The sequence below is a fragment of the Sesamum indicum genome, linkage group LG1, assembly GCF_026168435.1.
Source record: "Sesamum indicum cultivar Baizhima isolate 11 linkage group LG1, ASM2616843v1, whole genome shotgun sequence".
Taxonomy (NCBI): Eukaryota; Viridiplantae; Streptophyta; class Magnoliopsida; order Lamiales; family Pedaliaceae; genus Sesamum; species Sesamum indicum.
The window spans coordinates 12,559,655-12,581,511 of record NC_142657.1 but is presented as its reverse complement, the minus strand read 5'-3'; the positions used below and the strand labels follow the sequence as shown (position 1 = coordinate 12,581,511).

General features: G+C 32.4%; 3 protein-coding genes and 1 pseudogene across 4 annotated transcripts; 1 reads left to right on the top strand and 3 right to left on the bottom strand.

Moving 5' to 3' along the window:
• The first annotated feature begins 6,978 nt into the window (after positions 1-6,978).
• On the top strand, positions 6,979-8,389 carry LOC105158610 (putative WRKY transcription factor 53). Its single transcript, XM_020695816.2, has 3 exons — positions 6,979-7,289; positions 7,382-7,510; positions 7,620-8,389. The coding sequence occupies exons 1-3, from the start codon at positions 6,979-6,981 to the stop codon at positions 8,224-8,226; spliced, it is 1,047 nt and encodes a 348-aa protein (XP_020551475.2). The 3' UTR covers positions 8,227-8,389.
• A 117-nt stretch (positions 8,390-8,506) lies between these two features.
• LOC110012146 (uncharacterized) lies at positions 8,507-10,522 on the bottom strand (annotated as a pseudogene). Its single transcript, XR_016066753.1, has 3 exons — positions 10,046-10,522; positions 9,144-9,161; positions 8,507-9,052 (listed from the first exon to the last, which is right to left on the bottom strand). The product of XR_016066753.1 is annotated as an uncharacterized LOC110012146 (transcript).
• A 2,694-nt stretch (positions 10,523-13,216) lies between these two features.
• On the bottom strand, positions 13,217-14,059 carry LOC105158604 (uncharacterized). The gene has a single exon (XM_011075412.3). It carries the CDS (start codon positions 13,979-13,981, stop codon positions 13,499-13,501), a length of 483 nt encoding a protein of 160 aa, XP_011073714.2. The 5' UTR covers positions 13,982-14,059; the 3' UTR covers positions 13,217-13,498.
• A 2,341-nt stretch (positions 14,060-16,400) lies between these two features.
• Positions 16,401-19,603, bottom strand: LOC105158597 (protein trichome birefringence-like 23). Its single transcript, XM_011075397.3, has 3 exons — positions 19,011-19,603; positions 18,407-18,714; positions 16,401-17,535 (listed from the first exon to the last, which is right to left on the bottom strand). Exons 1-3 carry the CDS (start codon positions 19,255-19,257, stop codon positions 16,762-16,764), a joined length of 1,329 nt encoding a protein of 442 aa, XP_011073699.2. The 5' UTR covers positions 19,258-19,603; the 3' UTR covers positions 16,401-16,761.
• Between the last annotated feature and the right edge of the window lie 2,254 nt (positions 19,604-21,857).

Genomic DNA, 21,857 nt, shown 5'->3' with positions numbered 1-21,857 from the left:
GTTTCGGCATAGTTAAGTATAAGTTGGTGGTTGATTGGTGTTGAATAGAAGGGTGAGATAATTGGTGTAGGCATATCTGGTATCTGAAATAGGTGGGATGGGGGCAGTTGGGGCAGGAGGAAGAGGTGAGTTCCGGGCAGCAGGGCAAAGAGGGAGATTGTCCAGGTTTTGGGGAAGAGGGAAAGAGTTAAGGATGTTAGGTAACCTCAAGAACTTTGAAAACCTACGTCCTAGGATTTGAGTTAAGGATGTTAGGTAATCATCAACATTCAACTCTACTCCATTTTTTTTATTTTCATTTCTATTATTATTTTTATAATATTTAATATATATAAATATATATATATGTACTTAGTACTTCTTTACCCCAGAATTACCATCGCACTAAAGTATGATTTGGAATATATAGCTCTCAAATCTCAATCACTAATTGAAACATTATATGAAATATTAATTCAACTATCCAATGTTTCAACTTTCATTTAAATATTATGTCCCAAGTCAAAGTAGAGTTATTTTTCATGGGACATAACTACGTAACACGTCACTAAAGTAAAATATATATTGAAATTTAATCTAATACATCACATGAAAATCAACATGTGATCAGCATCATTTTTTTTTGTTATAATTTGGTTTTTATAAAACATCCAAATAATTCAATAATAAGTGCTAGTTTATATATATATATATATATATATATGATTCGTTATTTTTTTTTAAATTAGAGATGATAATTGAAGCAGGATAGACCAGACTCTATCTTGGACCCATCTCACATTAGCGTAGGTTTGGAATTAAATAAATAATTTGATAATTTTGAGAGAATCCAAAATTCAAAATTAGGGTATCTATCTGGTTCAGAAAAGAGGTGAGGTGGCGTAGGGTAGGGTTTCAATTGGAATCGGATGGGTTCTGGTTCATCCTAGGAGAAGGTCGAGGAGGAAGTGGTGTGGAGCCGAATGCAGGAGTCCCGAATTCTTAAGAAATAAGACAAGTCTCCAACTCAGTCAATTCTACACTTGAATATGATTTGATCCCATCCATACTTTAAAGCATCGATTCGTTCTTTTTTCTCTGATAGATGGTCAGAACTTCATTTGGGTTCGAATCCTACTGATAGAGGTCCACTAGAAATCAGAAATTATTGAAGTAAACGTCAAATCACTTTACAAGTGTAAAAGTATAATTCACTCACCGATTTGATTGGGTGCGATTGAAATCAATTCGAACTAAAACCTCCGACCACCTTAAACGATCTTGTCTCAATGCAAAATGACCTGAATTACTTTTTTTTTAAAAAAAAAAAAATTGTCTCAAAGAAAGGTTTATTCATTCTCCCTCATAGAGCCTCTGGCCACAGCCATTGATATTGGGCATGGATGAGAGCAGAAGCCCTTGAGGGAGAGTGAACAACCAATGCTTTGTGAGATTCTATGTTTCTTGCATTGGTGTTTGGTTTTTGACAATGTAATAATAATAATTTGCAATTGCAAGGGCTTCATATATAAGTGCAGTATGGGGGGGTTATATCCTAAGGTCCAAAATCAACTTGTTGGGTGCACTTCAAATCCCAGTTGCTCAATTTGATCAAATTCAAGTTGACTTTGCAAGTCGAATAACTCTTATTTTGGATGATTCTCAATCATATTGGAATAAAAATGGGTTCCTAATTACATCAATATTCACAATCTCAATTACTTCAATTAAATATTATTATACAGTAAGTAACTGCGACGACATGCATCACTCCACAAGTATGAGGTCCTGAGTTCAAGATCCGTTTATTATTATAATGTTTATACGTATTTGCTATTTTATATTTAATTACTGTAAACTTTTTTAATCATTAAAAATTTTAGTACATTTATTACTATTATTTTAAATGTAAGTATAATTAGTCTTTATTTCTTTTTTTTGGAGACGAAAAAGAAGCAATAGCATGTTTTGACATTCTTCTTGTTTTGCAGGTCCAATATATTTTGACATTCTTAGATTCTTGCTTTTTTTGTTTTACTTATCTCTTACTTTTCTTTCAAAATGGATAAGGGATCATCCATTCTGAAATGCCATTGGCATCTAATTTTGTTCTTTTAATAATTTTGACTAGTTTATTACGAGTTTTTCATTTTTTATTTTATAAAATTAAATAATTCTCCTGTCAAACAACTGAAATTTTAAATGAGGTGACCGTTTAGGATCAGGTCAAACAAGAGATTTTGAGTTCAAATTTTATTTCACCTATTTATAAAAGAAAATTTTCATGTGCAGGTTTTTAGTTCGACTCTCATTATTAAATTATTCTTTTCTATAACATTTTATAACCTTCAAATGAAGTAATCGTTTAAAAAGTTTAGCTCACATGTTATTGCGCCAAAGCGCGTACACATATATGATACAGATAGAGGTCCGGACTGATGGGGGCGCTTTCAGTTAAAATCCTCTCAAGTTTAAATCAAATAGAGTAAAAATAAATAAGATGGGGTCCAAGAGTCAGATCTCAATTTTATAAGTACATACTTGCCAAATGGTGTCAATTTGTATTTATAAAGGATCAATGTGTTAGGAGATATATGGATTTTACATGTCATATGATCCGACGAAGATCAACGATCGTTAAAGCGGGTTCCCAAATCCGATGGTTTAGGTACAATTCAACCTGAGTAAAAAGGCTAGTTTCTAACATTTGTCTCCATCTAACAAATATATCTCCTATAATTAAATTTGTCGGTATTAGCAAAAAAATTGAATAAAAAATCAAGATTTACCCAACCAATTTATTATAAATTAAATAAATTTTTTCTGATCAAATTATCTTTATATGGATGAAAATATACCTCTTTACATGCATTAGTCTGTGAAGGTGTATAAAAATATTAAATATAATTTTATAAATTATAAATTTTTTTACGTATAATTATACCAAATCTTAAAAAAAGACAATATAATTACCCTTTAGATATTTTACTACTATTTTTTTGTTCTGAAAATAGAAATATAGCGCCTTTCCTTTTCAGAAGTTTTAGGTAAATAGTTGGTGAAAGGAGGTGGTGCTGATTATGAGCATGTTTGAAGTTAAGTGGCTCAGAAGACCAAAAATGTATCTTGGGCTTTAATTGGGCCCTAATTTGGGCTCTGACTCTATGGGCTTAGTTCAAAATGCAAGACCAGCCCAGGCTCCACTTTTGATATTTGCTAGTGATTGTCCTACGTCTCCCAATATTTTTAAGAGATAATTATACTTTTATTTCTTAAAATTTGATATAATTATACGTAGATTTTCTATGATTTAAAAAAGTATATTTAGTACTCCTAAGGTTTACTTCATCTAACAAATAAGTTTCTCCATAAAAATTAACTGAATTTGCTGAAATTAATGAAAAAATTAGAAAAAATTCTACATTTATCCCCAATTGACTTATTACGGACTTATTGCAAGTCAAATAAACTTTTTTATGACCATGTTACCCTCATACTTTTTCACGTATTAATGCATGTGAGGAGGTATATCTTTACCGTTATAAGGGTAGTTTAGTTAGAAAAAAATTGCTTAACCTGCAATAAGTCAATCGAGGGTAAGTTTCAATTTTCATTCATTTTTTTTAAATATTAGCAAATTCAATAAAATTTGACTGACGGATGAACTTATTTGTTAAACGAAAGTAAACTTCAAAAGTGCTAGATATAATTTTCTCAGACCACAAGGAGTTTACATGTAATTACGCAAAACAACAGGGGAGGGGAGTGTAATTATCCTATACTTAAACTATATTATTCAATTTTAATCCGAAATTAGTATGTTCACTTATTTATACAGGTGAATTACACATGTCGATAATGTAAAATAGACAAAGTCACTCCAAAGTCAACTAATATTCGGACAAATTACAAAGGGTTCTCCCGAGATTTACCATAATTACAAATACTTTCCCGTTATTTGTAAAATTATAAATACGCCATAAAATTAACATCCGTTTATTATATTTCATGGGATATTTATAATTCTTTAAACAATAAAAGAATATTTGTAATTATGATTTGAAGGATGGATTCTTGATTGTGAACACATCCGTTTGAACAAAAAGATCATGGTTGGAATATTCAACTTCAAATATTTGTTCAAGTCTTGGATTGGCAGCAAAAGAATGCAAGGTGATAATTATAAAACAGCATGTGCTTCAATTGGAAAGTCCTACGTTGCCAACAAATCAAATGCACGAAAATAGTATCTTGTTATGACAGAAATGATAAAACGAGGATTGACGTGGTTCAGTCGTATCAACTATCCTACCAAATAAATATCTAAAGCCCTAAATTATATATGTCATTTTCTCTTAGTTTAAGATTGTGTTTGGATGGAATGATTTAAAGATCATGGATTTCAAATTCTTCGTAATGAATTTTTTGCCTATGTTTAGATACTTGTAAATATACCCCGATTGACTTATTGTAGGTCAAATAAATCTTTTTATGATCAAATTACCCTCACATGTCTTCATGCATTGATACATGTGAAGAAGTATATCTTAACTATTATCAGGGTAGTTTAATGGGAAAAAAATGTTCGACCTGCAATAAATTAGTAATAAGTTAATCGAAGGTAAATATTAATTTTCGCTCAATTCAGTAAATTTTGACTGACGAAATGACTTATTTGTTAAGTGGAAACAAATATTAGGGGTGCTAATAATTTTTCAAATCACAGAGAGTTTACGTGTAATTACACCAAATCTCAGTAGAAGGGAGTATAATTATCCCTAAAAATAAAGTCCGTCAGGAAAATATTGTTGAGAATAAATTATATTAATAGGGACAATTGTAAATCTTAATATACTAAAATAGACAAAAAGATTAAAAAAAATCAAAGTTCACAAATGAAATTTTGTAAAGGCTTTAGTACAAATAAACACATGACGTTAGAAAACAGAACTAATTTTGAATTATAAATGTACATAGAATTCACAGTGTAAAAAGACAAATGTTCTTTTGTCAAAAAACAAACAAAAATCAATCATTGTATTTTTAAATAAAAAGTTGATATTTTTTTTCTTTAAATTTAAAATATTTAATAATTTATTAAAAATAAAAAAGTACTTCAAGGAGATTCTAATTTTGTGATAACTCTCACAAGCTTTTTTTTTTTTTTCTTTGTATTGGTAATTACGTTTATGGTTATATTAATACCTCAATAACTTTCTTTTTAGGTAAAATATAATTTTTATTGAATAAATAATACAATTGTACAGTACAATAAGGCTCAATGAGTGGCGCCTCCCTCGACAGGCCAAGGGATACGCCAAAGTCTATATAACGCACAAGAACTAACAGAGCGAGCTAAAGAAGCACCAAGAATCCTCTGTCTAACCTCTTCCACAATGAGTCCAGCAAGTGCGGTCGGTTCTCGTTCAGATTGTTCAAAACGTCTGAACTTCCGTTCCTTCCAAATATGATACACACATGAAGCCAGTAGCGCATGAGAAACCAGATTAATAATGTGTTGCCCCCTCCATTTTCTTGTAGCCCAATCTGTACCTCAATAACTTGTAATAGATACATCAATTAAACCAATATAAATATGACTAAAATAATAAATAAATTACAATAATTCATATAAATAAAAAAAATACATATACATTTGGTAGGACTCGAACCCATAAATTGAACTTATTCAATTAAGACATGAATGGTGTTTGAGCACATGAAAAATTAGGAGAAACCTGGTACACACCAGAAATTTAATTAAAACAACATAGACAAAACGACGTCACACCACTGGTACACATCAGCAGCCCACCACAGTCCATTCATCAAAAAAACGCGGAATTTGAAGATTCTGTGTGTTTATTTGACTCATTATTATTCATATATATTAATTCATTCTTCCTTTGAACTCAAATACTCTCTCAATCATTCATTTCAATACCACATGGACTCTTTTCCAGAATTTTGAATCAGTCAGCACTCCCACCTTCCACTCTCTCTACATCTTAAGCTCACAAAAATATCATTTCTTTTTTCAAAAGTTAGAACCATAGGGCTTGTTTGTTTCGTTATTTGGATCCGATTGAATTTTTTATTTCAAATTTTTTAAATAGAGTAGATAATGTAACTTTTGTAAGAACGGGCAGGTGTAATTGAAAATATACCAAAACTTAAAATAGAAACTCCTACCCGTGTTTGAACAAGGGCTTTCGTTCTTGTTCTTGTACTGAAAACACTCAGATTGAGAGTACGCGAGATTGTTTGATCTACGTAAAAGAGAGTATTACCCACTTAATCACTATGTATTTGTAATGTGATTGATTCAGTACGGTTATCAAGTTTCAATCTCAGACTGCAATTTCCATACGGGCAGTTGCGACTGATGGGCTAGAATTTATACGCTGAATGCATATAATTCATGGCCAAGATTGTGAAGGGAGTAAAAAGATCAGTGGTTTTTGCCGTTTGTGTTACTCTTAGGACACATGATATGATATGAGGGGGAGACTTTTGAAGGGTTTGAATTGGTCAGCCAAATGACTGGTCCAACCAGAAAAACTCGGTTTCTCCAGTCAAACTTCAACTCTACCACACTTTTCCACATCTCCTTCCTCTCTTTCTTTAAATTCCAATGCTTCACTTTCCACTTCATCAGCAGCAGCAGCAATTCAGCTTCAACAACAGCATCTTTGCCTATTTCCCTATCCTCCCATCTCATTACATATATATAACAGTTACTCAAACCTCGTAATCCAGCATAAGAAACATCTGAACCAGATCAAATACTAAAAAGAACAACCCTCAATCAGCCTTGTGGATTTGAGCTGCTTACATTAAGGTTCTGCGGCTTTCTGAGTTCCGGGCTTTCAAATTTATGAAAGTTTTCTGCTTCTGCTGCATACGAGGAATAGGTAAATTTCTTCAAGTTCAACGGGTAGACGTTCCTCTGTCCTTGAAGTGAAGTGACAGTTTATCTCAGGTCAACAGTAAGAGGAAATGGAGAGTGCTTTTACCTGGGAATACAAGACGCTGATTGACGAGCTAACTCAAGGGATGGAGAAAGCTAAGCAGCTCCGGTTCCATTTGTTCTCGACGTCCCCCTCTGAAGCACAGGACTTGCTTCTGCAGAGGATATTGTCTTCTTATGAGAAGGCTTTGTTGATTCTCAGGTGGAGCCGATTGGATGGAAAAACTGGAGCAGCCGTGCCGGCGCCCCAGTCTTCAGTTTCAGTAGATGGAAGTCCAAGAAGTGAGAATTTGAACAAGAATTTCAGTGATCATCAGGACTACAGTACTTCAAAGAAGAGGTGAATTCAACTCTAAGATGCTTGTAGGAATTTCCTGAAGTTAATTAAAGAAATCGTCGACTAAGATTTTTGTTTCTTGATTGGTGTTGCAGAAAGCTTCAGCCAACATGGACGGAACAAGTGAGAGTTAACTCCGAGAATGGACTTGAAGGGCCAACTGACGATGGGTATAGTTGGAGAAAATATGGGCAGAAAGACATTTTGGGAGCTAAATATCCAAGGTCTATCTCTTTCCCTTTTCACACATGGAAAGTGTTTAGGGAATTGCAAGACAGATCATGTGACGTGCATAATCTGAGAAAATCTAACATATATGTGTTCATGTAACAGGAGCTATTACCGATGTACTTACCGTCTCGTTCAAAATTGCTGGGCGACAAAGCAAGTGCAAAGATCTGATGATGACCCTACCATATTTGAGATAACATATAAAGGAACACACACGTGCAACCAGTCGATAAATGCAGTTCCACCGCCAGCATCACCTGAAAAACAAGAAGTGAAACATAGTTCTCACGAACATCAGTTACAGCAACCGAATCAGACACTTTTGAACTTCAAAACTAACCTCAGAGTTGCCACTGAGAACTTGGACAACAAGGCGATGCCGCCCCAGTTCTCTTTCCCATCAACATATGACAAGGAAAATCACTATTTTCCAATCTCTGCTCTTGTTGACGACAGTCATTTGGGAGCATATTCCTCACTGTTTTTATCTCCAGCAACATCAGAATCAAATTACTTCTCTCCAGCAACCTGCCAAATCAAGAACTTTGGAGGGACTCCTACTTACCAACATTCAGAATCTGATATTCCTGAGATAATTTCAGCTTTTGCTTCGACAACCAATTCCCCAATTGGAGGCATGGAGTTCCCTTTTGATCCGGTAGAGCTTGATCCAGATTTCCCATTTAACGCCTCAGAATTTTTCAGATAATTGAACCTTAAAGTTGATAATAAGAGGTATAGGTTTTCCAACAATTAAGATCTAGTTTTCTTTAAATGTTAGAGGGAGACATTGTAGCAGAAACTTCTCCAGATGTGTAATATGATATGCAAAATTAGGAATTTATATTTATCAATAACTAACAAATTCCACAGTCTAGTTTTCACTTACAACCAGGAACAAGAATCGACAAACTAATTTCTGTACAACGGCTCGTCAAGACAAAGCAACCAAAAAAAGTTCGAGAACAGCCTATTAGTTCACAGATCTGTTCCAATCAATTAAATTACTACCCAAAAGTGGACTAAAAGTTGGAGTTACATGAAATGGTTGCAGACAAGATTACCAGCATGATCTTTCGTGTTCATGTAGACAGCCTGCTCAAGGTTCACAGTTGCAGAGTACTAAAATGATCACTAATAACAAAAGAACAAAGTGCAACAAGAATCACGAGTGGCCAAGCATTTACTCAAACAAAGACAAGACATTGACAGAAGCATTTTAGAGTACTGCTGAAGATCAGATGCCCTGCATATCATTGCGTTACACGGAAAGAGGTCGATTTATCCTAGCTGCAAAATCTACAACACAGGAATTTTCTGGAGCATATGTACATGCATTTATCACCTAGATTGATGACTTCTCCTTCTCTTCGACTCTACAAGCAACACTCAAAGAGTGCCGTTTTCATCCTTAGCTTGCCTAAGAGCCGCCCTGAGGCCCAACACGATGAATAGGTTGGTAAGCATAAGCAATCCCTCAGCTCCACCATGCAGCCAGTCGACATTGGACAATGATGTTACATAGTGAACCTTTGCTGTCGACAGAAGATTGAAATTTTACAATAGTTAACAAATGCAAAATTTGATTCCAATAACTACTGAACATGACTTGCCGAAGAAAGTTACCATAAATTCCTGCTGGTACTGCAAATGGAGGCGACATAGTAAAGACAGACAAGGAAAGAGTCAGTATAACATTTAGCAATTATGTATTGTGCCACAAAGAAACACACAAACTAGAGCTTAGAAGCTACTGTCTGCATGTGTATGACTTACAAGAACTATGCCCACATTGTATCAAATACGTAAGGCTCACACAAACTACCATGACATTGACATATCTAATTGCTAAACAAAGAAAGACCAATTCATTAAGGGCAAATATCATAATAGTAAGAGATAATTAAACTCCCATTCTCCGAGGCTTGGCGTAATTACATGTAAATCCTTTAAAAAATTACATCTAGTACCCCTGAGATTTGTTTCTTCTATCTTAAAATTCATCAAATTCGATGATATTAACAAAATAGTTGGATAAAAATCCACACTTACCCCCCAAATTGACATATTACTTATTGATTGTTGTTCAAATAAATCTTTTTATGATCAAATTAACCTTATATACATATATGCATGTGAGGAGGTACATCTTCACCGTTGTAAGTGTAGCTAGTAACAAAAAAATTTATTTTATTTGCAATAAGCCAGTAATTAGCTAATTAAATATAGAATTTCATTCGGTATTTATTAATCAAGTAATTCAGTTAACTTTGACTATCTATGGGACCTATTTGTAGATGAAGTCAAACCTAGTATTAGATGTAATTTTTCAAACAACACGGCGAGGTGATTACGGCAAACATCATGGGAGCAGGTTGTAATTATCCTAATAGTAATGAGAGACAAGGAACTAAGGGAGACGAATCACTAACTCTAATCCTCATCCAGAACAGCAATCAGAAATTTCACATTGGCGATAAGCATCAAATTCAAGAAATAGAAAAGATACAAACAAGAAAATAACGTACTAGCTGCACCAACAAAGGCAAGCAAGAAGTAGAATCCAAAAAGAGTGAGTCTTGGGGCAGACTTTGATTTGGTGATAAAATACAAAAAACCCAGGTAAGGCAACAGAGAGAGCGCAGAGAGCCGAGTAGCTATGACTGAAGAATCAATGTTTGGTAGCCATGAATCAGTTGGAAACAAAAACCCCTCACAAACTTTGCCTCTTCTCTTTCCATTTTCAGTTCCACCCCAATATTTGAGCTGGAAATGCTTCCTGGGATTGAGAGTAGTCTCTCTGCTGCAAGGCTTTGTCTGAAAGCTGTAGTATTTGTTCAAGAATGAAGAACCCACAAACATGGGATTCTTGAAACAACATTGGATTTGCGCATAGCTTCCCATTTTAGTATTTTGGCGCTGTAGAATTAAGTGTATGCTTTTCGGTAGCTTTTGCTATCCGTTACACATTGAACGAGAAACAAAATTTTGGAGTCAAATGTGAAAAAGATGGAATAAATGTATTTGTAGTTCTCAAATGTAATTACTAACGTAGTTTTGATTTTTAAATAATTTAAAATTATAATTTGGTTCTTAAAATTTTTATTTTTTTAATACTTTTAATTTGTCATTAATTTTCGTTAAACTTAACAAGAATTTTATTTAAAATAAAAAAATTTACTATTTTCCTCGCAAAATGGGAGGAATATTGTAATTTTTTTCACTTTTAATTAAAATTTTCATTAAGTTTAATGAAAAGACCAAAATGACCCAAAAAGTAAACTTTGAGAATTAAAATTGCATTTTTAAATTGTTTGAGAATTAAAATCGCAGTGATGACTATATTTGAAAATAAAAAAATATATTTATTTGGAAAAAGATTTATGGGCTCCGATACATCGTATCAGTCTATGAGTAAGTGTACATGTTAGGCCCATTTTGGACTATTTAGGGGTTCTACACAGTCCATCAGTTTCCATTAAAGCATGGGCCCAAGAATATCACCTAGTTTAGCAAATCGCATGTTTTGGTCTGAAAATATCACATAGTTTAAGAAATACAAGTGGAGCAGTCGAGGGCAGTAATGTAATAGGCATTGACACAATGATTTTTTTATATTAGGTAGAAATGGGGTGACTACTCAAGTATTGAATTAATGTCATAATTTTATCTTAAATTTACTAACATGCCATTCATTTGAAAAAAACACTATGAAATATCAAATTATCCCTTAATAAGACAAAATGGTCATTGGAAAAAATATATATATATATATAATTTTTTCAATTAGCAATTTTAGATTTTAATTATTTTTTTTATTAAGTTTTCAAAACACCCAAAATAAAAATAAAATTGGGGATAAAAAATCATTTTCGGCCGGTGGGTTTTGTGGGATAGTTAATCCTATCATCAATCATTTATCCTTGGTAAAATTGGGCTTAATCTTATTATTTTGGATTGGCATTTTAAAAAGTAAAAAGTCATTAAATTGTATTGGGTTAGATATCTGGTCCAATCCAGCTAAGTAAATTACTTATCCCTGGAATTCCACGCTCAAATTTTCATCTGATTTGACTATGCTAAGATTACAAATTATTTAATAATTACACTGTCTTCCCCTAAAGTTTGATATAATTATACGTAAACTCACTGTATTTTAAAAAATTATCTTAATGTTTGTTGCCATCTCATAAACAGATCCCTCTATTAATAAAAACTTATTGAATTTGTTGATATTACCAACAAAATTGAGTGAGAGTTTATATATATTCTCGATAGACTTATTATTAACCTATTGCAGAGTAAATAATTTTTTTTTTCTGACCAAACTACCCTTATAAAAGTTAAGATATACTTCCTCATATACATTAGCGTATGAAGATATATAAGCATAATTTGACCAGAAAAATTTTTTTTAACGTGCAATAAGTCGGTGTTAAAGAATCGGGGGTTCAATATGCAATTTTATTTAATATTTTTTTTTACTAATATTAGCAAATTCGGTGAATTTTTAATTAACAAAGTGATCTATTTGTTAGATAAAAACAAACATCATGGGTACTAGATGTCATTTCCCAGATCACTAGAGGTCGACGTCTCGTTGCACCAAATTGCAAGGTAGTACAATGTCATATGTTTTTGGAATAATTACAATGCCTCCTCTTGAGGTTTGGTATATTACATATATGTAGAATCTTTATGGTTTGAAATATGACTTTTAGTACTCTTGTGATTTGTTTTCGTCTAACAAATAGGTCCTTCATTTAGTCACAATTCACCAAATTTGTTAATCTTAACAAAAAAAAAAAAAAAAATTGAATGAAAATTGATATTGCCCTTAATCGACTTATTACTGATTCATTGCATGTCAAACAAATTTTTTCTAACAAAACTCTCCTTATAAGTTTGAAAAATATAACTCATCACATAGATTAACGTGCGAAGATGTATAAAGACATTTAGGTCATAAAAAAATTTGTTTAACATACAATAAGTCAGTAACAAGTTAATTGGGGTTAAATATGATCTTCATTGATTTTTGTTTAATAATTTAACAAATTTAATGTATTTTGACTAATAACAAAATTTATTTATTAAATAAACACAAACTTTAAAAATATTAAATATAATATTTTAAGCTACAAAAATTCAAATCTGGTAAAAATTTCAAATATTGTGTCAGGAAATTGGTGGCATCAGTAATTTTGAAATATGGACCTGACAATCTGATCAGTGATGAGTAGACAGACAGTTTGAAACTGTATGTCGGGTAATAAATGTTTTATACTAAATAAACGGAAGAATTGTCCCATTCAATACCAGGAACCATATATTGGTTTCCTTCCACCAAAGGAAATCACTACTTTTCCTATCCCTCAACCCTCAAAAACTCCCATTATCATATATTTTACACACCTAAATTAACTCAACTAACTAAGAAAACACCAATGATTCCACCTATACTATTCACAAATTAAGTTGCTTCCCCTTAAAAATAAAAAAAGAACGATAAATTCTTATTCAAATTAGATGACGAACGTTGAAATTTAACCAACGAAACATAAATATGTATATTTATCGTGTAATTGATATATTATTTTAAATTATACATCAGCATAACAAATATATTTTATGAGGAATACCTATACACGTCCCATCGTGACTGCATCAACTTTGAATCATATCGGCAAGAAACGTACTAATCATTTGAATGTTTGATTTAAGTAATAATTACTGTCTAAAAGAACAAACGAGTCGTCCGATCCATTAATATGCAAAATGGATTCGTAACAAATCACATTTATTTTACGACAAAGCACTGTTCGTTCCACTTAAACTATTATCTCGATGCATATATACATACATACATATATGTATCATAAACATTTATTCAATTTCATAATATACTTTACGACGAAGCCCGGTTCGTTTCACTTAAACTACCATCCCGATGCATTCATATATGCATATATGTATGATAATTAAGCACAATAAATACCAATAGAAGCGGAAGAAGTACATCTATGAGACGCTGTTCTCAAGACCAAAGACCTGATTTCCGGCGACAGCCCATCGAACTCCGGACCTTCCGGGATCGTAGAAAGCGCAGCAGGCCTATCACGAACGACATAATTACATCCTTCTCTCTGCACAAATCCTCCTCCAAAACTTGTGTTCGCCTTCGTACTATTGTCGTTCCTGTGCCTGAAAACCGATCGGATGAGCCTGTGCAGAGACCGCGATATCTTCGAGGAGGGTTTCTTGTTCGACGGCGGCGGAGCAAGGCGGCTGCAGTCGGGCAAGTGGGGCATCGACAAACTTCGTGATGTAGCTATGGCGGAGTCGAGTTCCCTTTCAAACGCCTTTAGCTCGAAGGAGTCGTAGAGAGAGCTGCCGCAGTCCCATAGTAGACGCTGCTTCTTCCCACTCTCTGATGACTGTCTCTTCATTACTGTTTTCTCCATTTCCTTTCTGCCTTTTCTTCTTTATCTTCTTTTGCTCTACCTTTCACAAAAGTAAGGTTGAATAAAAATAGGAGAAACTAAAGATAATTTGGATAATTACAATCCCCTGCTGTATTTATTTAATTACACGTAGATCCTTTATAATTTAAAAAATTACATTTAATATTCTTGAAGTTTGCTTCTATCTGATAAAAATTCGTTAGTCAAAATTCACCAAATTGACTGATATTAACAAAAAAATCTAAATAAAAAAAGTAAGTATATATTTAAAACAATTCAATCTTTTTCATACAAAGATATACGTCTTGATACATTTATAATATTTTCCTGCAGAACATACACGGCGTTGAAATGTTAGCAACTAAGAACTAGTCAAATCAAATTTATTAAAAAGGTAAATTATAAAGAATTTTTTAAAAAAATATACAAAATTATAAATATACTCTCATTTAAAAAATTATAAATATTATCTTAAAATTAACGATCATTTAACAAATACCTTTATAATAGGCTAATATTAAAAAATATTTGTTAAATAACTATTAATTTGAGGAGTATTTATTAGACAACTATTAATTTTAAAAAGTATTTATAATTTTTAAGTAATAATTATATATTTATAATAATAAAAAGTATTAAAGGAGCTCGTTATAATTTACTATTATCATTAACAAAAATTGATGTGTTAGAAATTTCAATTATTTTTTTTTATTTTTTGAAGACTTTCCTGAGTTCAAATTTAACAATCATTTCATTATACGTTTTTTTCCCACTCTATTGTGGTTTGGTCCGAATGATGAGATACATAGGAACAAAATTCACTAACAAAGTGGTCCAAACAATAATTGATTGGGGATGTATATATAGGTATGTTTTTTCAAACACTATCCGTATGTGAAAAACTATATATAAATATTTTGAAATGACGAAAAAGTTTTCTTACATAATTTTTTTAATCGTAATAAGTCTTGAAGCAACGCATTATCATCAAATTATACCGATGAAAACTCGAGTACATACAAATTCATTGTAGCCGTTTGATCAAAATTACGTAAGTTTTTCACAAAAAATCAACCTCAGATCATATTCAAACTTTTATGATTATACTGAAATGAATGCACATAACTCTTGTTATTTATGACCTATACATATAGAGAGGCTGCAAAAAGAAAGAGGGTAGGTTTCATTTATTATCCTAAACAACACAACATTCAAAGGTTATTATTATTATTATTATTTTGGATAACTTACGATGTGTTTTTTTATATTTAACATAATTACAAGGGTTAATTAGACTTCTTCTAAAACAGCCAAATTACACCCTCAAAAAAGTTTTGAAATTATACTTACGTTTCCTCCAAAAATTTATTTTTTACACTTGATCCCCTCTTGTTATGGTTCGGATAAAAAATGCTTACATTAGCAAAAAAATTATATAAATTTTTAATTTACCCCGCATTTAATACTTTCATGTAATAATTTTGTACTTCCAAGAAAAAAATTATAATAATGTTAACCGCACTCCAAAAAAAATATATATATATATATATATATATTGCATTTATCCCTTTATAATTACAAAAACATATGTGGGAATGTTAAATGAGAGACAAAATTAAAAATTTATATATATTTTTTGCTAATTTCAATATTTTTGTCCAAACTTTAACAAAAGAGGGTCAGGTGTAAATGGAGAATTTTTTAAGGAATTATAAGTGTAATTTGAAAACATTTTTAAGAAAAGTGTAATTTCGTATTGTTTAAATGTAATTAACCCTAAATATAAATACCCCTTGTTTTAACAATCATCTAATTACTAGCCAATCAATTAGGTTTCTATCCATTTTTTTAGTGAAGTGACAAAAATACCCATGTGTACCATAAATTATAATTTTATATATTTTTAAAAACTTGTTGAAATCTTTTTATGAACTAAGTGCACCTTCTTTTTACAATTTTTTAAAATTTTCCATCATCACTGGTTTTTTCTTTTTTTCAAATTTTCAAATTCTTTCAAAAGAAGAAGAAAAAAATAGAAGAATGGTAAAGTTGACAAATTCAGGGCTCTATCCAAAAATTGCGTAATTTCATCAAACATGATAAGTATTGATAATTTTCCCAAACAACGATGGAATATTCGTAGACAAATCTTAAGAGAAACCGTTGTAAATTATCCATTTTTTATATATACATCACTATTTTTATTTATTAAATAAATGCCCACTTATTATTGAGTGGCTATGATAATTTTTTCCCAAATTGCACCAATTCTCCATGTCCAAATCTTTAGGAGTGTTGCTATTTTTATACAGGAGATGGTATTTCTGCGTAGGCCTGAGGAAGAGTCTTTCCAGCAGATAAGTAGTGAATATAAGTACTTGTGGTGAAGTTCACAAAAACTGTCCTTCCAGCACCACTGTTCCAGCAAAGCACATTTCAATTTCTTAACATCAAACAAAGAACAACTGCCCAGAAAGAGCAGAGTCATCTGATTCTTGGCCTATTTAACATTACTCGGATTCAGATGTCAGTTGATCTCAAGTACAGTAAAACAGATAATCTAAACCATATATGTCACCATAATGACATGCGAGTACGAGGAGATCCGTTTGAATTGTTCTGCCGATGAAAAGAATATAAGCGTATCGTCTCCCTCCAAAATTAATCAACTCGCAAAAAACGAAGGACGTTCGTGTTACGCATGAACCCTAAAATTCACATGCATAGACTTTAAAATTTCATCTTCCATTTGCTCAAGAAATGCAAGGTAGAGTTCTATCTCAACTACTCTTTATCATTTCCATCAAGAGATCATTCCAAGAATCTATGGGGCCGGGCAGGCACCAATGCAGACAGTCAATGATGACCTTTGCATTCTTATCTTTGGCAAATGGTTGGAAAAATCGATACGGGCCCGGGTGCCCGTCAGGCCGCAATAACGAAAGAGGATTAACATCGAAAAGCTTAAGAGTTACCCCATTTTCAGATGCTTTTGATGATGCCTTCTCAAACTCCTCCAGTTCTACAGCGCGGAGAATCTTGTTCAACTCATTCAACTTGAATTCACCTTCCTTTGCTGGTACTTTTCTTTCACAAACTCCACCGCTGAACCATTCGCCGTTTTCAAAATGATCCGGTGTGGAGGTCCTGTAAAAGATCATCCCCTTGTGTTTTGATGCAATGATGTATTTGAACACATTCCGAATGACTGTGCGGTAAGCAAACTCGATTCCCAGCTCTGTAACGTTCAGTTTGGGGCAGTAGTGGCAACCCAATATGGTATTGTTCTCATAGTAAATGGCAGCTTTAACAAACCATTTTCCACTGGAAAAGATCATGTAATCCCAATTCTTGTACTGCTCAGTCCAATTCTTATCGAGTATGTCTAGCTGCAGTTCAATTTCGGATGAGGAAACTCCGTTCATATCTTCAAAAATGGCCGCTTCAGCAAGGAAAGGGGACCAAATGACTGAAACAGTGAAATTGTGCGAGGGGAAGACCCATCGTCGGAATTTGTAATTCTCGTCGTGGTAAACTTCAACAGCTTGTTCAACCTGAGGAGCAAATTAGCCTAGTTTTAAGTTGTCTGTGACCTTGAAAACATTCTTGGTCTCTACACTAGTTTATAATCCGGCATTTACCTGAATGAATACGGGCCTAAGAAAAATGACATGAAGACTAGATGCAGTTGTACCAAAACCAAAAACGTAAAAAGAACAACAGATGCTAGGAACATAAAAATGCATATATGAACATACCTCATCAATATCGCAAAGGAAAATTGAAGATAACATTAGATTATAGTTGAATGAGCAATGACCTCCAAAAGCTTACAACCAAAGTATGGATGGAACTACTCCCAGACACAGTTACTAGTAACCACACGAAGTAACTACGAATGAGTTATACACTTCTACTTCAAGAATAGTGGAAAAATGTAAATTTTTGGAATCCTTGTTCATTTTTCACTTTGCTGTCCGGAACAGAACTGATACTGAATAGCCAAAACCCATTTCGAGGAACACGAAGTCAAATAAAGGCAGGTAAGCAAACAAATCTCCCTCATATTCAACAATCAAGAAACAGGGTTTGCACTGCTTTCAACCATTTGCTGTTAAATATCCATATGGCCTATGGGTTGATCTAAAACACGCAAAACAAGTACCATGAATATACAGGTACACTTAAAGCTGGTTTCCAGTTCATTTGTCAGCCTTTTCAACCTGGAGAAAATTCTTGCTCAAACCAAGTGTGGTCACACCCTAGTCCCTATACAGGAGGAAAGCCTCACATTTGGAACATCATTTACCTAGAGTTCGTGTAAGTATTAGAATAACAGCTTTAATCATTAAATAAATATCTAACAACATGTAGGGTATCATATAATTCAAAACAAATCATGCGAGCAAGTTTATCCAGTTTTACCGTAGACAGCATACAAAGCAACGATTGGACATGGTTTCGCGATATCGAATCGCCAATCAATGCCCAGCTTTTGTTCCTCATTAAATCAAGAAACCTGCCGGGATCAAAACGAGGCAAATCACAACCACGGGGCTTCCATCTCCAGTAGAGATAACGAGTGTCCGGTCGTCCATTCTTCAAACAATTCTGGTGTTCTTCAATAAAACTACAACTATTATTAGTGTAAATTGGTCCTGCCGCATTAGGAATCCAATTCCCAGTAAAAAGATCACATTTTTTTCCATTCTCACTGGATTTTTTACCATAACCTGTAACACAAATGTATATCATCATTAATTAATCCATCTGCACACAAAGCTATGAAACCAGAAACCATCATTTACTATTATTTTAATCAGACCAAAATCCCAACACATTCTCAATCCAATAAACAATACCTGGACAAAAAAAAATACATCACATTCCAACTGCCTACACTTATCTCAAACAACATTGAACCAAAAATCTTGCTTTCTCATGCTGCAGCACCTCATCAGAGTTTCTATTACCATTCTCACCATACACACAGAAAAAAAAAAAAAACAAAGGATAAGAAAGATCTGACCTTGTAGAGCAATCTGATGAGCATTTTCTTCTTGAGAATTGACTGAAACAACAGGCGGTATTGAAATCTGAGTGGTTTCAAGAAAAGGGTTGTCTGAAACTGGAGAAATTTCCAAGGATCTACCGTAGAGAAGCCTAAATGCAATACCCACAACAAGAACTGAGACCGCCAACTTGAAAACAAAGTAATTGCGGTTGCGATGTGCCGTCCACCAAGATTTCCAATTGTAAAACATTTTCTTCACCATTGGCGCTGATTCTGAGCTCTATTTCCAGTAATGTGCAGTCTTTGAAAGATGGGTTTTTTGAATCTTTTTCCTATTTCCTTCTCTCTCTTTACATTTTGATTGCATTGAGTTTTCTTTCTTACTGCTTCTACAGTTCTTGGAGACAAGTGGTTTACGTGATAAGCTGAAGCTCCATTCGGGATTTAACCAACAAACAGAGAGGGCTCAGGTAGCACCGCTTCAGCCGTTCCCCACCCCTTTCTCTCTTTCAATTTTCATCATTGTCAAAATTAGCACCTCCTCCTTCCTCCAAATCGTTGAGAGTTCTTATGTTGCTAACCACTTCTGAGAATGGGCCGCAACATTATTCAAATAAATCTTTTCTCGACAATACATCACGTATGTAAAAGGGTAATTTTATTATTAAAAATATTAGATTTAAATCAATTTATCCCATATAATATTATAAATAAGTAAGTTATTCTTTAATAAAAAAATAATAATTTATTCTTTTGTATTTTTTAAAATGCTGCAATTTACCCTCTTTTGTTTTTTTTTTAAATGAAGCAATTTACCACTCTATCAAGTAAATTGCTTCATTTTAAAAAACACATCAGTAAATTGTTGTATTTTAAAAAAAAATAGGAGAATAAATTGCTATTTTTTTTATAAGGGGTAATTTGCTCATTTGAAATATCATATGAAATTGCTTCAACTTTTTGTTCAAAAATTTATTTGATATGTAATAGATTATGATGAATCAATAAATATGCAATTTTATTCAATTTTTATATTAACAGCAACAAATTTTATAAATAATTAATAAAAATTAAAAATAAACTTTATAAATATTAAAAATAATTTTTTAAAATTATAAAAAATTTACGTACAATTAAATCAAATATTAGGAGATGGCCCCTGAAATTATTCCCATGTCGTATGACCCCCATTTCTAATGAGATGTTTTCTTGGATCCAAATTCAAACCCATTTTAGAGTTGCAAGGCAGCAACCTACATTGAGCCGGGTCGAACTTAACTGGACCAATTGGCAAAAAGTGGATCTTATATCGAAATGGACAGGACCTTTGAGCCCGATCCATTTTGGCTTTTTCCGGGTTTTTGCAGTTGGAATATCAGGATCTATTAGGCAAGCTTTCTTTGCAAATTGCTTAACATCGGCATCAAACCAAAATGTTGTGTGATCACTCTGCTACCTAACACTTGAATTACAACTGACTGGAGCACGTCATTATTCAAATTTATTTGAATTATTATCCGGATTGAAAATTTGCATTTTGATTTGATTTAATTATTAATTTAATTGAGCTCATACGGGTTTTAATTTAATCAAATATAGATCAAATTTGAATAATTTGATATTTTTAAATATATTTTATTATTTTTGAATTAATCAATCGAGTTTGAGTCAAGTTTAAACGCTTATCGAACAAAATTTTTTGTTTGTATGTTTAACAAATCTAATTCAAACCAACTTCTTTTGATTAGTTTTCCAGGCGTAAGCAAAATGAAGTTAATAGCCTCACAATCTGTAGGGTTGCCAAAAATATAATTGGGATCCAAGTTTTTACATCGAATTTGTTCGAACGGACCCATGAACATTGGTCACAAATCATTGATCTAAGGACAAATGGAATACTGGAATTCTGCCACATGAATGCATACATTTGCGTAATATTTGGATTCGTTTTTTAAGTGTTTTGTTGTGTTTTATAGAGATAGAGAGAGAAAAACAAAGATAAATAAGTGTGTGCTAGAGATAGTATGTATGTTTGGATTTGTTTTTTAAGATAATTTAAAATAAGTATTGTATGTTTAATGGTGTGTTTTGGGAGACAAAAATTACTATTCATAGTCAAATCATGTCTTTTTTATATATATTTATGTATATGTATGTGTGTATATATACGTATGTATTTATGCTAAAACAGTTTAAAACACCTAAATAAGGTGTTTTTGAATGATGTCAAACATTGAGTATGTTTTGACTTGTCTCGGAGATAATTTGAAAATGAAAACAAACATAGCGTTGGAGTCTTACATATCCATCAGACCATCATAATGAGTGTATGATTTTGGATTGTGCTTATTTACTATATTGTAGCTTTTGGACTATTTGAACTCAATGCTCTGACTAATTGAAGGGTTCGTTTAGTCCAAGTGAGAGAAAAAAGAAAATGGAAGGGGAAGGAGAATAGAAAAAAAAAATAATTTTTCTTTAAGTTGTTTAGTATGATTGAAAGGGGAGTAAATCTCAAATACTTGCCCTTGTTTAGTACGAGAAAAACAGATTGAGAAGAAAATACTAACTCTTATAATTTTATTGATTACCCTTCTTTCACTTTGTATCAGAAAGTAAATAAATTAATATTATACAAATATAATTTTAGTATATCAAAAATTTTTAAAAATCTTATTAATAAAAATATTTATTGAATAAGAATAAGAACATTTTTCATTAATAAAGTATTTATCAAAATGAGTATTGTTCTTTTCTAAACTATTTAGCTTAAATAAATAAAATTAGTAACAAAATTGTTTACCTGATTGTTGACTTCAATGTAGAGAAATTATATATAGATATACATATGAATAATAGAGT